General features: G+C 32.7%; 1 protein-coding gene across 2 annotated transcripts in view; it reads left to right on the top strand.

Annotated features, from left to right (window-relative positions):
- Window positions 1-13,970: 13,970 nt before the first annotated feature.
- The window catches only part of LOC111415118 (Ecdysone-induced protein 93F), a 116,478-nt gene continuing 108,986 nt past the window's right edge, over window positions 13,971-21,462 (top strand). For both annotated transcript variants that reach the window (XM_023046627.2, XM_023046626.2), the window contains exons 1-2: window positions 13,971-14,209; window positions 14,322-14,856. In XM_023046627.2, the coding sequence (XP_022902395.1) occupies window positions 14,763-14,856 (94 nt within the window). In that variant the 5' untranslated portion in view covers window positions 13,971-14,209; window positions 14,322-14,762. The remainder of the gene's footprint in view (window positions 14,210-14,321; window positions 14,857-21,462) is intronic.

The following is a 21,462-nucleotide window of genomic DNA, read 5'->3' as shown; positions in this document are numbered from 1 at the left end:
GTAGAATTTTTTTCCCATCTTTTATTTTCAAGATTTTAGACGTAACTTTATTCTTTTAAATGGAAACCATAGTTGGCTATGGCCTAAACTAATTTGTTATTTTTTTCTGATAACAAATATATATAGTTTGTGGGGTATATTTCTTATATGTGATAGAATCCATGTTGCAAGATTTTTATATAATTAAGAAATAAAAGACAATAACTTCTTTCTTGCTTTGTTTATAATAAATTTCCTCGGTACCGGTTTCGACTAAACAGTCATCCTCAGCCGAATCTACATATAGGTTAAAAACTTAATTCTATAATTATTAAACTTACGGTCAAATAAAATCTATTTATGAAAAATTGAGCACATCATATTGAAATAAATCTTGCATAAAACATTTTGTAGTGAAAATACTGGAAGTCAAGTTAAAATTTTTTTTTTTTTTTTTGAGAGAAGTAAAACTAGAATAGAAAAAATAAATGTAAAACTTGACAAAACAGCAAGAAATGACCACTTACATGATAAAATAAAAGGATAAAAACACTTTAATAAACGGATGTTAACAGATTAAAATGAAAAATTTAAAAAACACGGACACGACATGATATCAAAACGAAAAGACGATGACATATGGAGTTGGTGAAGAAATTACGGAAGACGGAGGACGGAGTATGCGCGAAATACTAAAATTGACATGCAAATCATAAAGCGGGAATATATAAAAATGTGTGTAGAGTTGAATGTATAAAAATGTAGAAAATCGAAATAAATTATGAATTTTGGAGAACGTTAAAAAGGGGTGTAAACTTTAAATCTAGTTGATCATTTAACAACGTATATTTATCATTTTTCGAAAATTTAGTTATTTCATATGCCTCCAGAAGGTCCATTTTGAAACCTTTATCAACCCTATGTAATAATTTAATATTTTTATAATCAATTTTATGCCCTGTACTGATTGAATGTTTATAAACATTGGATGTGGTTTTATATCCATGCTCACTTATTCTGTTACCCAACTTTCGGCCCGTTTGACCTATATACAGCGTGTCCCGTATCTTCCGCATCAGAGCATTATACGGTTGTAGAATACATTATTCTGAAGCGATCTTTCTAATAAAATTTTTTCGAAATGTTTATAATAACCGCACGGGAACTGTTTAACGACGACCAATAACTGACGACTTTGATTCATCGAAAAAGTTTATTTCTCTTTCCATGACGAATCTATTGGTGAGTACACGTGGGAAACGAGTTATCATCGGCGTAGCGGACCGGCCGAGGGTGGCACCGATTACCTGAGTCTGATTTGCGATCTGCTGATTGGACGCAAAACAGTTCCTTTACACAGTTCCCGTGCGGTTATTATAAACATTTCGAAAAAATTTTATTAGAAAGATCGCGTCAGAATAATGTATCCTACAACCGTATATTGCTCTGATGCGGAAGATACGGGACACGCTGTATATAGCGTTACAATTAGAGCAACTGATCAAATAAATTCCACTCTCATTCTCAATGTTGTAATTATTAAAATGGTAATTAGATAATAATTTATTAATTGAACTATTATTGGAAAAAGAAAGGGCAATATTATAAGAAGCAAAGATTTTTTTAGCAGAAAAAGTTATAGGAGTATAAGGTATGGATTTAAATATTTTGGAGTTGGGTGTTTTCGAATAAAGTGGATCTAATGTTATATTAATTTTTCTTATTAAATTTCTAATGATATGAATTGGGAATTTATTGATATGTGCTCAATTTTTCATAAATAGATTTTATTTGACCGTAAGTTTAATAATTATAGAATTAAGTTTTTAACCTATATGTAGATTCGGCTGAGGATGACTGTTTAGTCGAAACCGGTACCGAGGAAATTTATTATAAACAAAGCAAGAAAGAAGTTATTGTCTTTTATTTCTTAATTATATTTCTTATAGTTATTGAATAATTAACAAAAATTCATTTTGTTCTATCTAAAACTATTGTATGTATTTAAAAGTTAATGTTGCTATGGTGACAACCATACGTACTATGATGGAACAAATGTATCAAATAATTGCCAAAGTTTGTATTTAAAAATTCGAAACAACCCTGGCATTATGTGCTGGTACGAAGCACCAGCATGTTAAGTGTCAAAGTATAACAAAACTGAATAAAACTTTACAATGAATTTCGAAAATTATGAAAAATGTAACATGATGGAACGCTATATGTTATTAGATAAGAATGCTACGTTAGTCGCGGAATTATATTTCACAAGGTATCCGGAAAGAAGACAACCGCACGTAAGAACCTTCAGCCGATTAGCAGAAAATTTAATAGATTTTTGGTCCTTCCCCAAACCACGTGCAAAAACATACCAAAATGACCTGCAAGAGGATGAAGTCAATGTGTTGGCTTCACTTCCGATAAATCCTTCAACATCTTGCAGAGAAATTGAACAAGACGTCTGACCCAACAGCCGCTGCTCCCGAATATGAAAGAAAAATAAGTATAAACCATACAAAACGTGGCTTACTCATTATTTACGTGTCGGAGATGTCAATCTAAGATTAGAATTTTCTAGATGATATTTAGAAAAATTAAATAATCTGCTGTTTGTTCAAAATGTCATCTGGACCGATGAAGTCTCTGAGTGTTCAAAGAAGATCAATGTATGGTGTGCGCTTTTAGATAATAGATATTTGACTTTAAATACCTCAATATATTAAGGCAGCACATTGAGCCTTTGGTCGACAATTTGCCATTAAATATGTCTCAAATGATGTATTTTCAATATGACGGAGCACCAGCACATAATGCCAGAGTTGTTAATATTCCATCTTTGATAATAAGTGAGATATTAGCAATTGCCGTTTTCGCAAAATTTTCAGTTTTTACCGATAGGGCGTTTTCGGCATTAACATTTTCTCGAAAAACTGGATCATGACATGTAATCTACTTTTTTCTATCTCTTTTAGTTTCAGAGATAGCCTATGCGGACATCGAAATTGGGACACCTGTACACTATTAAGTGGAGTTAAATAAATTTTGCGAAAATCAATTCATTATTGAAAACTCTACCTGAAAAAAGTTCGAAATTGGAAAGACCTAATTCCAGATGTGAAGAAGAAGTGTGTAATTTCAAATTCCAGACATGAAGATGGAATGATACTGAAAAAACTGTAATTTGCAAATAGCAAACTTCAAATTTGAAGAAGAAGTTTGGAATCAGACTGAAAAAATTGTAAATTGCAAGAAAAAGTCTGTAAAACTACAGCTTTTAAAAAGAAGTCTGGATACATCCTGACCAAACCATAAATTGCAAGAAAAACTCTAGAATTACAAAAAGTTCTAAATAAAAAAAAACTATAAATAAGTATTGTATTTTGATGCCTTCTTTCAATACGCAATTATGTGACGATCTACATAGTTTCACTCAGAATCAAATTTGCCATTATCTCTGAACAATATATTTGTTATCATATAAATATAAATGTATAGATTTGGTCTCATATATTAGTAGCATTTTGTGTTTAGATCCCCCCACTTAATAATGATTCTCTTTCGTAACTTACCCTGTGTTTGTCGAACGTAATTGGGCGACAGCACAAAGATAGATTTTTTGTTCCTCGTAAACGAGTCGCTCGTCCTGATTTTCCACATTGGCTTTCCTCAGAAATAAAAAGCTTTTTCGTTAAAAACGTTTGGTAATTAAATCGATTTTCTTTGTTACGAAATCTCTTATTAATCGAGATTATCGCAATTATATTGATTAGTGCTGAGCAAAACACATTGTTGTCTCAAAGTTGGGTACGTTTATGTAAAACATACGGAAATGATGTGAAGAATGCTTTTACATTTTTTTAGTTCATTTTTTTTTTGTAATAAAACAATAATCAAGTCTATTTGATGAAAACAAGTTGTTGCTAATTCAATATCGATTGCATAAGATAACGTCTAGTAATTTACCAAAGAACTGCGTTTTCGTGAGTTAAAAACCAGCAACCTTGACGCAAATTACGTCAATCGGTCGCGAGGCGATGGGATGCGGCACCGCTTTAAAATTTAATCGTTAAATTTTGCAGTTGTTTGCAATCCTAACCAAGGACGAACAGATTTCCTTATTTAGTCGACGCGATCTTCTCTCGCAATCTGCGCGCTCCGTTATCCTGCCATCGATATTTTTACCACGTACCCGGTATAAGTATTATGCCGAGACCTAGGTTTCTCATAAATGCATTGGATGTAGCCTTGGGGTGGATTGTTACATACGACAGTATAATACAGCTTTCCGGGTGGTAAAAGATGAATCGTTCAAATATTTTTCTTTGTTTTATAATCCAAATAAGTACCCTACACAACGGTGATAGAGAATTAACTATGCTTTTAGTGTGCGTACGTTGATGCTTGTTTGTTCACGACGTCGGCGAAGACAAACAGAGTTGGATGTGACTCGGTCGATCTTAATTAAATTCAATAGGGTTCTGACCCCGCAACGTACCCCCGTTTGTCTCTCTACCCCAGGCCGCTATCAATTTCCGAAATTAGGTTATAGGAACAGGGGGGAATTTAAATTAGAAATGGTCTTATTTTCGCCTCGAAACAGTTATCAAAGTTTAACGTACACAATGTACGGAAATTTTAAAATGATTCCAAAAAATTGAATTGTAAAATAATTCAATGACATCTCCTTGGTAGCAACAACTTCATGCATTCATTTCAATTTCAAATGGTGATTTTTTTTGGGTTGCGAATCCTTTTAGATTTTTAAAACTCTTTAAAATGCGGTCTGTGGCAATGGAAATAAGAACTTGTTTTAAAATCCTTGACCTAGTTTTTTCTTTTGATTGTAAAAGATCTTCCCTATTATCGGTTAAACGGTTGCACTACGAAAGTATAAAGTGAACGTCTCTAAAGAAAGAGAGAGATGCTTCTACAATACGATCTTGTCGTCGATTGAAATAATTTTACAGGAGACGTCGTTGTAAAAGTGGTCATAAATCTCTTATCGTCAGATTCCTCGAAAGTCCATCGATAAGATTCATCCTATTAACGTCCCCGAGACGAGGATTCGTAACGAGCGAGAACTGTAAAATCTGCCCGTTTAATTAAATAATACTGTACCCCAGACACGTCTTTCTGAATCGGCTTCGAGAAGTGACCAACGTGTAAACGGAATGAAATAGGCGCGCTAGAATTCAGCGATATAGATGGTTTTTACGGCCTTGATTAAGAAGAATGTGAACTGCGTATACTGGAGTAGTGCCTATTGGAAAAAAAGAAAGCATTCCTTCTCCGGGACTTTAGACGTCGATCTAATAAAAACTATTTCACCCATTTCTTTAAACGACGCTAACTATTTTTGTGATAGATATAAAGTAAGCGTTTGAGTTCATTTCTGAAAATCAATATTTTGAAGCTTATATTGAATTATTAAATCCCAATGTTACAGTTTGATACCGTCAGGAGTCCCATTGGTATGTATAATGTGAAACTCCATATTAGTAATCCCTTGACGTGAAAATTTAGGCTGTCGGTTGATGATATCGATTAACATGGGAATTTCGGTTACTCAACAATAGATTATAGGGGTATTTTAATTCAATTATTATGTAAACATTTACAAACAACTTTACTTCTTATATAAAAACCCATATAATGAATATTCATAAACTTCGCCCTCTCACTCAATCAAATCATCATAAATTTCTTCTTAGCCCCAGCTTTTCAAGAAATAATTGACTATTCTATCTTCTTTGTTTCGCCAATAATAAATATGATTTGACTGGTCGTACCACAACCTTCTTCAAATTTCTTGAAAATTACCTTTGCTCGTTTCTCTGCAACAAATTTGGGAGTACTCAAACACAGCTAGTGTTGTCATCAAAGAAGTTCGAAAATGAAGTGGAAAGTAATACTAATAGCTTTTTGGCCTTCTTGACATTTGTAAGTAAATCAGATTCCTCGTGGTCTTGTTATTTTGGAGATTAGCTAGCACAAACAATCAGTCCAATAGTGCAATTTCAGATTTTTTTCTTGTAATAAAGAACATTGGATAGGCATTTTAGATGCAGAACATGAAAAAACAAGGTAGAAAAATTTGGTCAAAATTAACTGAACTGAACTGCATCTCTAACAATATAAAGTAGCTAATAGAGTTAAAAGAATGAATTTTGGAATCAACCTAAATAATGTCATTTTCCTCACTAATCTGAAAATGTAATGTTATATACAGTGTGTCCCCGGATTGTGTCCCCGTAAGGTATAATTGACGATAAATTTTTGAATTCAAATTCCATCTTTTGCAATTAAAGTCTGGATGTCATAAAGCGAAATATAACCAAGTTTTACGTCAAATGTCCTCAAAGTAGCAAAGTTAAGGCAAGAAGTTTGTTAACCGTTGCAGGTAAAGTGGTCTTTCTGAGCAATGTACAACAAAAGTTGATTAAGATTAAGAGTTTGTTATGTTAAATTATAGCGATATGCCGAATTTTATTAATTTAGCATATAAAAGAAAAAATGAGTTTTTTCTTGAAAATTTTTTTGTTATATTCCGTTTTACAATAAAAATAAATGACCTGAGTGAACTAACAATTATCATTTGATAGCTCAGCTTTAGCCTATTGGCAAATATTAATTGATCATGTCTACATTACAACATAAAATACTTATAGTGAAGTGCTATGGATGGGGGAACATTAGTTACAATGCAGTTTTAAGGCAATTTGAGGAAAAATTTGGATTTTTAGTAGATAAAAAAACAATTAAGAGAGTTGTTAAAAAATTTTCGGAAATGGGTAATGTGGAAAATAAAAGGAAGGAAAAAGCTTTTAGATGAACATGATGCGGAGTCGATTGTTGCAGTAACGAACGCAATGGATTACGGTAAGGTGTCGTTAAGAAAAAGGGCAGTTCAAGTCGGTATAAGTAAATCCCATTTATAAAGAATTTATCGAGAAAATAAAATATTGCCGTATAAACCAAAATTTAACCACACTATCGAATTAGGTGATGAAGCAAAACGTTTAAATTATTGTTTGTGGCTTGGGTACAAAATTTTGTAAAACAAAAGGTGTACACTGAAAATTTTAATAACAATTTAGATCGTTTAAAACAAAAAATTGAAACTGTGATAAGAGAAATTCCGTTGGACCATATTAGAAAAAGTTATAAACAATGTCGGAAAAGGGCTGAATTATGTGTTAGTGTTGGTGGTGGTATCACTTTACCTGCAACGGTTAACAAACTTCTTGCGTTAACTTTGGTATTTTGAGGACATTTGACCTAAAACTTGGTTATATTTCGTTTTATGACATCCAGACTTTAATTAGAAAAGATGGAATTTGAATTCAAAAATTTATCGTCAATTATACCTTACGGGGACACAATCCGGGGACACACTGTATATTTTATGTCTAAAATATATAAAGGAAGTAATTTTAGATGAATATAATAATATACATATATTTTATTGTATACAAAACTGTAATCGTTTTTTATCTAGTCGAAACCATTATAATTAGCGAAAGATTGAAAGTAACAGTTCCCAAAGTTTTTTATATCGTCCATTTCGTATATACTTATATAAAAAAATCGATAGATCAAAACGGTTTCTTTTGGCCTTTCTCCAGGAAAAACAGGTGAATTTTAGTGAAAGCATAAGATTTACTACAAGTATAGGTAATTACCATAGAATTAAGACGCTTATGCGTATATCTACAAATAAGAGAATTTGACAAGAAGTTAGCCTTTCTGTTTAAATAGTTGCGTCCGGTTTAGCTTCTTTCTTCCATACCTTTTTTATTTCACTTATTCATAGTTGGCTTTTTTGGGCTATTTAAGTTTTGGATTTGTATCTGAAATGTATATGCAGCTTTAGAATGATTGGCCCGGTTAGTTTTTTTTATTCCGGGAGATTATCCAGTTCATGATTGTGATTGTGTGTACGAACGTTGATCCCCGAACGTTAAATAACAACACCGGGTGGATCATAAAAAATCAATGCGACGTGCCTTGTCATGCCAAGGGTGTTATTAGAGTAGAGTGCGCCCTCGTCTGCAACAGGGGTGACGATTACGTTCGGCGGGGCGCAAATATTGGGGTGCCAAAAAAACCGGCGACGTTGTTTTCCATTAGTAATACGGGGCCAGACAAGAAAGCAAATCGATATTAGATGTGAAAAATAAAGTTATAAATTAAAAAATTGTTTACTTGGAAAATAATTATAAATTCTTTTAATGTTTTATTAACTGGTAATTTGTCTGTGTCTTTTGGAGGTTAAAATACATAAATAAGTTTTATATAATTAGAATTGATTTATTTTTTAAATTCCTCGACAAAAATTTATTAATATATCACATGAAAGTATTTGAGCTCAAGAATATTATTTTTTTGTAGTACTCCCGCATACAAAGTTAATAATATTAAAATCTCTATTTTGATGCAAGCTTCTTTTGGTTCGTTAATTTTCGTATGCAAGACTTAATTAATTAACTCGGTTAAAAATTGATTTTATTTTTGAAACGTGCAGAAATAGACCAATTTAATTAAGATACCCCCTAGTACAGGATGAAAATACATTATTAGGCCATGTCCGATAGTGGAGCCATCGAGAAGAACGGCGCCGTCCGAAAAGTCGGTAGATAGAGAGGGGATTGAACGGGGTAGAGAAGAAGAGAAAAAGAGTTTGGAAAGGAAGGGGGACGGTGAGAGATGGCGCATCGTCCGCTAGGAAAGAAGAAGTATAGCATAGAATGGGGCCCGATGGAACGAAGTAATACGAACGATGGTAAGAAGAAAAAGATTCGATCGACGGCCGGCGGCGGCGGCCGCGTCGCATCGCTACCCCCACCACGACGTCCGCCGCCGCCGCCTGTCCGCTTAAAAAGAGGCCGCGGGTCACTAGACAAAGAAAAAAGAGCACTTAAACAAAGACGGTCAATATTTTAACCTATGAAATTAATACGTTAGGACAGAGTGCGCGAATGGCGGCTCCCTAACCGAACGACAGAGAACGCAGTCGGTCCGGTGAACAAGGAAACTAGAGCTGAAACGAGGAGCACACCGCCCGAACAGAACCGTACTTAGCCCAAAACTAAAATTTCACACATTAAACCACAATTACTGAAAATTTTATATAAAACACTGTTATAACAAAACCTTCGTAATATCAATGTCAATTCGATATTTTTATTCAGAATTTTAAAATAATTAATTCTATCGATTAAAAAAAAAAGTGAGATTATACGTATAATATACAACCACTAAGAAATAAGTATCAATATTTGCATATCTTGATGGATTAAAAATTAAGCCACTTAATGAAATAGATGTTCTACTTATGATAAATTTTATTGGATTAAAATAAATATAATAAAACTAAACTGTTGCATTTTTTATCATTTCTTGTCAAAACGATTAAAAAATATATATATAAGGTTATACGATTTTACTACACGTATTATTATTACCCTGGCCGGACTCTGACATGACCTTGGTCTTAAGATCTCACCTAGACCGATAAACCTTAAGTACTTAATGAGTACTACCTTAAAGGAAGAAAATCACTTATTAACTTTGGATCACTACTTGGACGAAAACCTTGATTTCAACCTTAAGCTGAGGTGATTGGCTTACAGACTTCATAACAACTTCAAAGTCAGGTGAAATGCAGAAAGAAATTTTGATGGACTCAAATTTGATCACAATTTAGAAAATATTTTTGATTAAAAAGCAGGAATGCTCAACAAATAACTAGAAAATTTGATCAAAAAAATTTTGCACAAAGATCAAAAACTTGACGTACTGATATGAGCACATAAAGTTTCTAGATTTAGAAACTGTCGCTAACACTAATTCTATTTTTTAATTCGAAGGAGTGTTTTCAAATTGATGTGCCAGAAAGATGGGTTGCTATTGGTCAGTTTTAAGCAAAAAATACACTAGGAAAATTCGACATGTTGCCGGCCGCCTAGAAACATTCTCTCAGTATGGCTAAACTCGAAACTTTCTAGTTCTAGGTGTAGTGTTAGTTCTAGTTTTAGTTCAATAAAAATATACAACATAGTAATATCTAATGCTAACTAGCGCTACCTACTACTGCCACTAACACTAGACCGAGAACTAAAAACATTCGGATTTAGCCCCACGTCTCTCAAGACGGCTAAACCCGAATGATTCTAGTTCTAGGTCTTGTGTTAGTTCTAGTGATAGTGCTAGAGTAAAACTAGAACTAACACTAGACCGAAAACTAGAAACATTCGAGTTTAGCCCCACGTCTCTCAAGACGGCTAAACCCGAATGATTCTAGTTTTAGGTCTTGTGTTAGTTCTAGTGTTAGTATTAATCTAGTTTTATTTGTTATTCAGCGCTAGACGAACGGTGCCTTCTCCGTATTAATCCGTTATATCGAGGTTTTGTGTAATGTCAAATAATATTGATATGTTGCATTTTATGTGGGACAAAGTACAATGCGATCAAGAAAGCCGGTCCGCTAAAAACTACTTTCCCAAGCGTTTGATGCCAATACTTACTGCCCTCGTCACTGCGGTCACACCCTCCTTCCAATTGTTTTAAATAGTGGTGGGGAAAATGGGAGGAAACTTTTAGTTTAGTAAACATAACCTTAAAAGATCGGGTGGCGAGGTGGCCAACATCCTCTACCAATTACTCGATCATCATAAAATTCTTGAAGGAATCTTTCGGCTGCATTATCAAGTTGAAAAAATCCTTCTTGCAATTCATCATCATGTAATTCTTGTTCAATAAATTCTTGTAACAAAGCACTTTGACAACTTTCCTAATAACATTTTGAGGGAATGTTTTTCTAAATTCCTCTACACAAAGACCTGTTGAATATTTCCATACCCCATTTTGATATTTTACTCCATTTCGAAGATAACATCGGAGAAAAAACTTTGAAACTTGTCTTCTTCTAAGGTGAACGGCCTGATTTAACCTAAAAATAAATAAATCAACGAAATTTATACCAAACCGATTTAAAATAAAATAATTATTTACCTTATAGAAAAATCACAACCGAATTTTTGTCTTAATAAAGACAGATAATATTAAATAAAACCGCAATAAATTCAAAATGAAATATTGAAAACGCCAAAACCAAGAACACGACTCTGAGCTCAGCTGATCGAAACCATTGAAACTAAAAATCGATATCACCTCATCGACCAATAAGAACGTTGAAAATTAAAAACAAGTAGAGGTAAGAGGAGGCTGTGACGAGGGTAGTAAGTATTGGTATCAAGCGCTTGGGAAAGTAGTTTTTCGTAGCAAGTACTGTGTAAATCTGAGTTTTATTTTACTCCTCCGAATTAAGAAATAGAGTATAGTGTTGAAACCCAACACAACCCGAAACTTTCTAGTTTTGACTAGTCTAGTGTTAGCAACCCGAAAATTTCTAGCACTATTACTAGAATTAACACTAAAAAACTCTAAACTTTCGGGTTGAGTTGGGTTGCAACTTAAATTAATACCGATCGTGAAAGCCTTTGTACTTATACGATGGTTGAGTAATTTAAATTTTTTATTTTTTTCTAAAAATTTGATAGAATTTTAAAAATTACATTTCTTGTCAAAACGATTAAAAAAAATATATATAAGGTTATACGATTTTACTACACGTATTATTATTACCCTGGCCGGACTCTGACATGACCGTGATCTTAAGATCTCACCTAGACCGATAAACCTTAAGTACTTAATGAGTACTACCTTAAAGGAAGAAAATCACTGACTCCTTTTATTTACTACCCATTTATGATTAACTTTGACCTTACTAGTGCACTACTTGGACGAGAACCTTGATTTCAACCTTAAGATGAGGTGATTGGCTTACAGACTTCATAACAACTTCAAAGTCAAGTAAAATGCAGAAAGAAATTTTGATAGACTCAAATTTGATCACAATTTAGAAAATATTTTTGATTAAAAAGCAGGAATGCTGAACAAATAACTAGAAAATTTGATCAAAAAAATTTTGCACAAAGATCAAAAACTTGACGTACTGATATGAGCACATAAAGTTTCTAGATTTAGAAACTGTCGGGTTGCTAACACTAACTTACCTTATAGAAAAATCACAATCGAATTTTTGTCTTAATAAAGACAGATAATATTAAATAAAGCCGCAATAAATTCAAAATGAAATATTGAAAACACCAAACGCCAAAACAAAGAACAAGACTCTGAGCTCAGCTGAAACTAAAAATCGATATCACCTCATCGACCAATAAGAACGTTGAAAATTAAAAACAAGTAGAGGTAAGAGGAGGCTGTGACGAGGGCAGTAAGTATTGGTATCAAGCGCTTGGGAAAGTAGTTTTTCGTAGCAAGTACTGTGTAAATCTGACTTTTATTTTACTCCTCCGAATTATGAAATAGAGTATAGTGTTGAAACCCAACACAACCCGAAACTTTCTAGTTTTTACTAGTCTAGTGTTAGCAACCCGAAAGTTTCTAACACTATTACTAGAATTAACACTAAAAACTCTAAACTTTCGGGTTGAGTTGGGTTGCAACTTAAATTAATACCGATCGTGAAAGCCTTTGTACTTATACGATGGTTAAGTAATTTAAATTTTTTATTTTTTTCTAAAAATTTGATAGAATTTTAAAAATTACATTTCTTGTCAAAACGATTAAAAAATATATATATAAGGTTATACGATTTTACTACACGTATTATTATTACCCTGGCCGGACTCTGACATGACCGTGATCTTAAGATCTCACCTAGACCGATAAACCTTAAGTACTTAATGAGTACTACCTTAAAGGAAGAAAATCACTGACACTGGAGATTAAACGACAATCCTTTTATTTACTACCCATTTATGATTAACTTTGACCTTACTGGTGCACTACTTGGACGAGAACCTTGATTTCAACCTTAAGATGAGGTGATTGGCTTACAGACTTCATAACAACTTCAAAGTCAAGTAAAATGCAGAAAGAAATTTTGATAGACTCAAATTTGATCACAATTTAGAAAATATTTTTGATTAAAAAGCAGGAATGCTGAACAAATAACTAGAAAATTTGATCAAAAAAATTTTCCACAAAGATCAAAAACTTGACGTACTGATATGAGCACATAAAGTTTCTAGATTTAGAAACTGTCGGGTTGCTAACACTAACTTACCTTATTGAAAAATCACAATCGAATTTTTGTCTTAATAAAGACAGATAATATTAAATAAAGCCGCAATAAATTCAAAATGAAATATTGAAAACACCAAACGCCAAAACAAAGAACACGACTCTGAGCTCAGCTGAAACTAAAAATCGATATCACCTCATCGACCAATAAGAACGTTGAAAATTAAAAACAAGTAGAGGTAAGAGGAGGCTGTGACGAGGGCAGTAAGTATTGGTATCAAGCGCTTGGGAAAGTAGTTTTTCGTAGCAAGTACTGTGTAAATCTGACTTTTATTTTACTCCTCCGAATTAAGAAATAGAGTATAGTGTTGAAACCCAACACAACCCGAAACTTTCTAGTTTTTACTAGTCTAGTGTTAGCAACCCGAAAATTTCTAGCACTATTACTAGAATTAACACTAAAAAACTCTAAACTTTCGGGTTGAGTTGGGTTGCAACTTAAATTAATACCGATCGTGAAAGCCTTTGTACTTATACGATGGTTAAGTAATTTAAATTTGTTATTTTTTTCTAAAAATTTGATAGAATTTTAAAAATTACCTTAAAAATAGTGTGTAAATTTAGGGGTTGGCATAGTCCGGTCCTGAATGGTTCGTCCGCTCGCTTTTTTCTTACTTTTCTCTCTTCGGCCGCCGAATGCAGCAGTAGACGACGCGCGTATACGTAATTACTAGGCATAAGACAAGGATGGCGTACGTCCGTTTCTGCGGCTGGTGCATCTGAGAGGGACGGCTAGAGCTCGTCATAGATACCTACCGGGTAGGAGAATAGCGAACAAGGGAGAGGGAAAATGCAAGTGCATGCAAGCGCCGTCGTTGTAGCCTAGCGTCGTACTTGTTGCGTCAGTCCGTGACGTTGCACTACAGTCGCTGGTTACTTCGACACACACACACCACCACTCATTCAGTTTTCTCTTGTTTTTTCGGTAAACGGTGCACCAAAATTGTTATTAAAAAGAAACGCGAAAAGGTTTTTTCTCAAAATTTCTTCCCGGCCGATTTTTCTCTCGAAAAACCGAAACGCGCCCCCTCGGACTAACAGCGATATAACAAGATTAAAGGTAACGTCCCTTTCTTTACCCGTTAAAAATAGAACGTAAACTTACCTTTATACTCCGTTTATATTGACCCTTATTATATTTATTCCTCTCATTTTTTTATTTTTAATTACAGGATCGACAATGGATCTTAAAACGAACGTCGAACTACCAGTAACAGGATGCAACAGTCGCAAAAATCTGCACCACATAACGAATCAGTAATAGTAAAATAGTGAGAAAAAGAAGAAACAGTTCAAGTTTGAAATAATTTTTCAAGTGCGACCAGTGAGACAGAATTTAAAGAGTAAAACAAAAAAAGTACAGTGACACCTACCGGTTGTTTTCGTTTTTTGTTTTTAATTTCTTTTTCATTTTCGTTTCGAGTGCAATCCCCCTTAGTAATACTTAAACCGAATAAAAAAACCGGGCGAGCAACAAAAATAGTAAATAATAAAATAAAAGTTCTCTTGGTGTAATGATCGTTTGGAAGAAGCAATGGGCCAAAGTAATCTATGTTTTTCGATACACCCTTACGTCGTGGTCAGTGTTTTAAAGCTTACGACGCCTTGTAAAAATGGCGGACTGTTCATATTCGCGATGTATCCAACAGAAAAGAAACATTAGAAGGGAATTACAACGATGGACAAAAAATATGGTGTACATAGTTGGTGAGTACAACTTCTTTTGTGTTCTGTTACGTTTCGAAATGATTCTCTCGCGCACTTCAACGCGATTCGTCAAGCGGCGAATGAAACATATGTATACGCGTAGGTATAACCTGTTGATGCATATATAGGTATATAAACATATAAACGTTCTAAACGATATCAAAACCATTCATACTCGAATTCACTTTAATTTCATAATTTTTGAGTGTATTTGTTTATTATTTGTTTTGTTTCAATTTCGTGGGGAGGAAATGGCGATGTTCAATTAATGATTTTTAAGATGCACTTTTTTTCTGTGCGTCGCAGAACCATTTTTCAGTATCTGCGCCGAATTACAACCCCTTTGGTTATCCCCTCCCAATAACTGTAGTCGATACTACCCTATCTACTTATTTTTTTATACAATTTTTGATTTTTTTTTAATCTTCATAATTAATTTTCTATGATTTTGAATTTATTAGTTATAGAATACTCTTAATTATCTACTAAATATTTTTGTAAAAGTATAAAGAAGATAATGTACACGTAGCAACATTCTTCGTTCGATTCTAAAGCGAAAATCTTAATTTTAAAATGATGTACCATGCTTCATAGTTCTTCATGATGTTCTCAAAGTTCGGATAATTTGTCCATATAAGCTGCAATTTAGAATAAAAAGAATTTTGACATTTTAAAATTTTTTCATTATCATATCTTCATAAAAAACACATTGTGTAATATAATAAAACAACATTTTAACATTAAAATTTTCGATTCAAAGTCGATCGAAAAATGTTGCTACGTGTACATTATCCGTCAATTTCTAAACACTCTGTATATATTGAATTTGATTCGAGTTCGTTTTTACGAATGAGACTTTGAGAATTTTCTTGTTGTATTATTAAGAGCATTTATTAAATTGTTAAAATTTTAAATTGCCTTTATTATAGTCTTGATAAAATGTAATAACTTACGCTTGGTGTTTATTCTTCATCGCAGATGCTTTTATTTTTTATTAATCGATTTATATCATGTTGTTCTTCTCATAATGCATCTTCTCTTAAGCTTCATTCCTCTATAAACTTGTCTATCTCGTCCTGCCAACTTTTCAATCTACCAGGTTTCCTTCTTCTTGCAAGTATCTAATTGATAACTTGTTTTAGTATATATAACTAGAATTCACACTAGTATTATCACTAGAACAGTAGACTTAGTTAACTTTCGAGTTAGGTTAGGTTGCAACCTTTTTCAGAAAACACTTCGAACTTGTTTTTGAAGACGGTTGCAACCCAACCCAACCTGAAAGTTTGTAATAACACTATCACTAGAACTAAATAGACTTAAAACTAAAAAGTTTCGGATTGAGTTAGGTTGTACCCTTCTTCAGAAACAAGTTCGAAGTGTTTTTTGCAGAAGGTTGAAACCCAACCCAACCAGAAAAAATTGCTAATTGTTCCTTCTTGACAAAACACTTTGTACTGATTTCTGAAGAAGGTTGCAACCCAACCCAACCCGAAAGTTTCTAGTAGCTCTATCATTAAAATTAACACTGGATCTAGAACTAAAAACTTTCGGGTTGGGTACATTAAGTTGAAAAGAATCAAATACATCTTGCAAAATTTTTGACCGATTAAAATCCATCTCTGACACAAAATTAGTAACATCAATACTTGATATCAAATTATTTTTTCCAACAATCAGATGCTACTTTGTATCCCAGCACATTCAGAGCACATTTATATTAGTTAGCTCATTAATGCATGATAAATCAGAACAGTATGCGTTTTTATCAAGATTTCCAGATTATTAAATTTCAACAAGCACTTTAGAACAATTTGACAATGAATTAGTAACGTAATTACCGTTTTCGTTCCTAATAAAAGATCATCATCAAATTTCCAAGTTCCCATCTGTTTCTTCGATCCACGTTGTTATCCTAGATTTCTATCACTTTGGGCGTATGTCATAATTTAATATCTCGATTTTATTCGATTACATTTAATTCATCGGTGATGTGGTGTATTTTTTATTAATCGATTTATATCATAACTGTTCTTCCAAGGCCAAGTTTCCATGCAGTTTCTACACTGTCTCTCCATGCATCGCCTTAAGCTTCATTCCTCTAATAACTTGTCTATCCCGTTTTGCCAACTTCTCACTCTACCAGGTTTCCTTCTTGCAAGTTGCTAATTGATAACTTATTTTGGTGTCTAATGTATATATAACCAGAATTCACACTAGTACTGTCACTAGAACACTAGACTTAAAATTAGAAAGGTTCGGATTGGGTTAGGTTGCACCTTTCTTCAGAAACAAGTTCGAAGTGTTTTCTGAAGAAGGTTGAAACCCAACCTAACCCGAGAAAATTGCTAGTCTCTAGATTTACTGTTAGAAACCCGAAAATTTCTAGTAGCACTATCACTAAAATTAACACTAGACCTAGAACTAGAAAGTTTTGGGTTGGGTTGCTCCTTCTTCACAAAATTTTTGACCGATTAGAATCCATCTATGACACAAAATTAGTAACACCAATACTTGATATCAAATTATTTTTTCCAAGAATCAGTTGCTTTCTTGTTGATCTAAAGTAGATACTACTTTGTATCCCGGCAAATTTAGAGCACATTTATATTAGTTAGCTCAATAATGCATGATAAATCAGAACAGTATGCGTTTTTATCAAGATTTCCAGATTATTAAATTTCAACAAGCACTTTAGAACAATTTGACAATGAATTAGTAACGTAATTACCGTTTTCGTTCCTAATAAAAGATCATCATCAAATTTCCAAGTTCCCATCTGTTCCTTCGATCCACGTTGTTATCCTAGATTTCTATCACTTTGGGCGTATGTCATAATTTAATATCTCGATTTTATTCGATTACATTTAATTCATCGGTGATATGGTGTATTTTTTATTAATCGATTTATATCATAACTGTTCTTCCAAAGCCAAGTTTCCATGCAGTTTCTACACTCTGTCTCCATGCATCGTCTCTTAAGCTGCATTCCTCTATAAACTTGTCACTATACCAGGTTTCCTTCTTGCAAGTTGCTAATTGTTAACTTATTTTGGTGTCTAATGTATATATAACCAGAATTCACACTAGTACTGTCACTAGAACAGTAGACCTAGAAATTAGAAACGTTCGGATTAAGTTGGGTTGCACCTTTTTCAGAAAACATTTCTAACTTGTTTTTGAACCTGAAAGTTTGTAATAGCACTATCACTAGAACTAACACTAGACTTAGAATGAAAAAGGTTCGGATTGGGTTAGGTTGCACCTTTCTTCAGAAACAAGTTCGAAGTGTTTTTTGAAGAAGGTTGAAACCCAACCTAACCCGAGAAAATTGCTAGTTTCTAGATTTACTTTTAGAAACCCGAAAATTTCTAGTAGCACTATCACTAAAATTAACACTAGACCTAGAACTAGAAAGTTTTGGGTTGGGTTGCTCCATCTTCACAAAATTTTTGACCGATTAGAATCCATCTATGACACAAAATTAGTAACATCAATATTTGATATCAAATTATTTTTTGCTACAATCAGTTGCTTTCTTGTTGATCTAAAGTAGATACTACTTTGTATCCCGGCAAATTTAGAGCACATTTATATTAGTTAGTTCAGTAATGCTTGATAAATCAAAACAGTAGAGCATGTGTTTTTATCAAGATTTCCAGATTATTAAATTAGTAACGTAATTACCGTTTTCGTTCCTAATAAAAGATCATCATCAAATTTTCAAATTCCCATCTATTCCTTCGATCCACGTTGTTATCCTAGATTTTTATCACTTTAGGCGTATGTCATAATATAATATCTCGTTTTTATTCGATTACATTTGACGCGCACTGTATATTCTTTCTTCGAAAATGACTCCCTGGTTTGACTTTGTTTTTGGCTTTGTCTATTGATCTATTAGATATCACTCTGATTGTATTTTTTTATCTTCTAAGATTATATTTGTTTTTAAATCGATCAATAAACATTATTTGATATTATGTGGTAATTTGCACCAACATCATATATGTTATTCTAGTGACCCATTGTTCAGTAAGATAAAGTTTCTTATTACTTAGGCCTTGAATATTGCAATGTATAATCTTATTATTATCTTATATTTGTTGTCACTTTGTCAATTGAAATTTTATTAAATATATTAGCTTAAAGGATTCATTGTTTTGTGTAAAATTAAACAGGAAACAAAATTTGTAATCAACCAGTTTTACCCTTTTCAATTGTAATTAATGTCCTAATTTGTATTCAATACTTTCGCTACCGCCTGTTACTAAAAACTTATTCACTAAATAACATCTTTCACTAAACGAAGCCAACGCGCAAACCGAAATTTTAGAAACTTCTCTCGTTCTTTTGTCACGACTTTCTAAAAGAATGTAAAGTTTCAATTTGGTCTTATTATTATGTATTTGAATTACTCCTGATTATATATTATATGGATAATTACGATTAATTTATTGTTTTTTAATTTTACTATTCGATTCTCATAGAAAATAACACAATAAGTTTCGTGCCATCTGTAACTTTAACGGCCCACCCACAATAAATTGTCTTGTTTCGAAACTTGGCGGAACACAGAATAGGCGTGGTTTGACATTTTAGGGCCTTTAGGTGTGTTCCCCACGATGAGAGAAGTCCAGTCTCTTGAGAATCACAAGAATCTTTTGTATTCAATCACAATAATGTTTAATACAAAATTTCAAATAAGTTCTGAAACAACCACAATATCAAACTAATGTATTACCATTAATAGCTTAATAGCGTTAGCTGACCTGCCGTAAATAACCTTGCGTAGTTGTAAACTTGTTACCGATCGTGCAAATTGCGTGTGTAACTATAGATATAGACTGGCAATGTCAAAACAATAAGGAAGTAAAAAATGTCTTTCAACTTTAATTCTGTTCTTAATTAAACCTTAATTAAATCATTTTTTTACTTTAATTTAAAAATGTATTCATTTCTTTTGGTTTGAAATAATTGAACAAAAATTATTTAGAAAAAGAGGTAAACGCATTTTCCAGAAAAAATGTTTTATGCATAAGATGTTTAGAAGTTCATGGTAGAATATAAAATTTGTATTCTTGGGAGGTTGTTTTCTAGGAATCAAATTCTCTTAATTTATTTTATGTATTTTGGTGTAGGCAAAAAGTAAAATAAGTGATCATAAAGTGGTTTGTCGAAGACAAAAAAACAATTTAAGTCCAAAACTAAAATTATCGATCAATTTCGTGACTTCTCCCTCTTCCCAATTGCAAGCACAGGCGTTCGTCGGAAAATTCCGTCTGACCTTGTCCGATTCGTCCATTTTTGTCGGCGTCAGACAAAATGGGACCTCTCTCTCGATCATAATTGAGCCGACGGCGGTTGCAAGAACGGGACGACGAGTTACGGACGAGGAGGAGACCCCGCAAAACCAAGCGAATCCGAGGCGGCACAACGTAAATAACGTTGGCCGGGACGACGACGATAATAAAATGTGACCTCGCCAGTGAAAATTGCACTTAATCAAACCGGCGATTGCATTCTGTAGAGCAATGTGGTGGGCGCGTATTTTTGAGAACCACCAAAAACATATAAAGAAAAAAGAGACGCTTTTCTATGAATTTAATTATCTTTTAAATCATCTATAACATTAACTGATTATTCGAAATATCTGTTTTAAACATATTATTACCGTTTTACATTGTGTTTATTTTACCAACTACCCCAATTGTGAATTTGTGAATTCGCGAATTTCATTATATTAATGTGTTTATAAATTAAATATGAGTAAAATTTACTATTTATGAATTGGCTGTTATTGTAATAAAAAATTCTTCGATATAACATGTAATCAAAGTCAATTAAAAATTGTGATTCTTTTAAGAAGAATTTATTTGAACAGGTTGACAAAACAACAGCAGTGACTCATATTAATTCAATATAACAGAGTCAAGTCGTAAAAGTGTAGATGACACATTTTGTTAGTCAATTCTTAAATAAAAGATTTAAACATTTTTTTTTCTGTTTCAATTTAATATTTTATTATGTAATAAGAAAATTATTCGTATCACGTTCCGATGGTATTTATGCAGAGTTTGATGAGAACAGTATAATTATCCAAAATAATGTTTAATTAACATTTCATAATCACTTAAAAAGTTATTTTAATTGCAAAGAGCAAAATGAAACTCGACCGAACAATAAAGACAAACGCTGTTAACCTTCAAATTTACATATGGTAAATTCAAGACCACGTGGCTTTAAACTGCAATTCTCTCGATTTTAAATCCAATAAATATAACTCAAATAAAAATCAAAACGTTGGTATTATACGCAGTTACTTTTTATAATTACACATACTAATTTTGAAAAATATGTTTTGTACATTAATTCTTAACACTTTTTTTCTAGATTCTTAAAAAATAATCAATTTATGATCATGTCACAGTTTTTAATAAAATAAATTACTATTTAAAACAGATAATGAGAGAAGAACTTACAATTTTTTAGTTTTTAATAGTTTTACTATTAGCTAATAGTAAAACAAGGAACTTCATCAAATTTTTAAATTTTCGTATTTTTGTCAATATTGACGCATCTGAGGGTAAATATACAACAGAACAA

Source organism: Onthophagus taurus, chromosome 2 (genome assembly GCF_036711975.1).
Source record: "Onthophagus taurus isolate NC chromosome 2, IU_Otau_3.0, whole genome shotgun sequence".
Taxonomy (NCBI): Eukaryota; Metazoa; Arthropoda; class Insecta; order Coleoptera; family Scarabaeidae; genus Onthophagus; species Onthophagus taurus.
The sequence above is the reverse complement of the archived record's forward strand: the minus strand, read 5'-3'. Positions and strand labels throughout refer to the sequence as shown.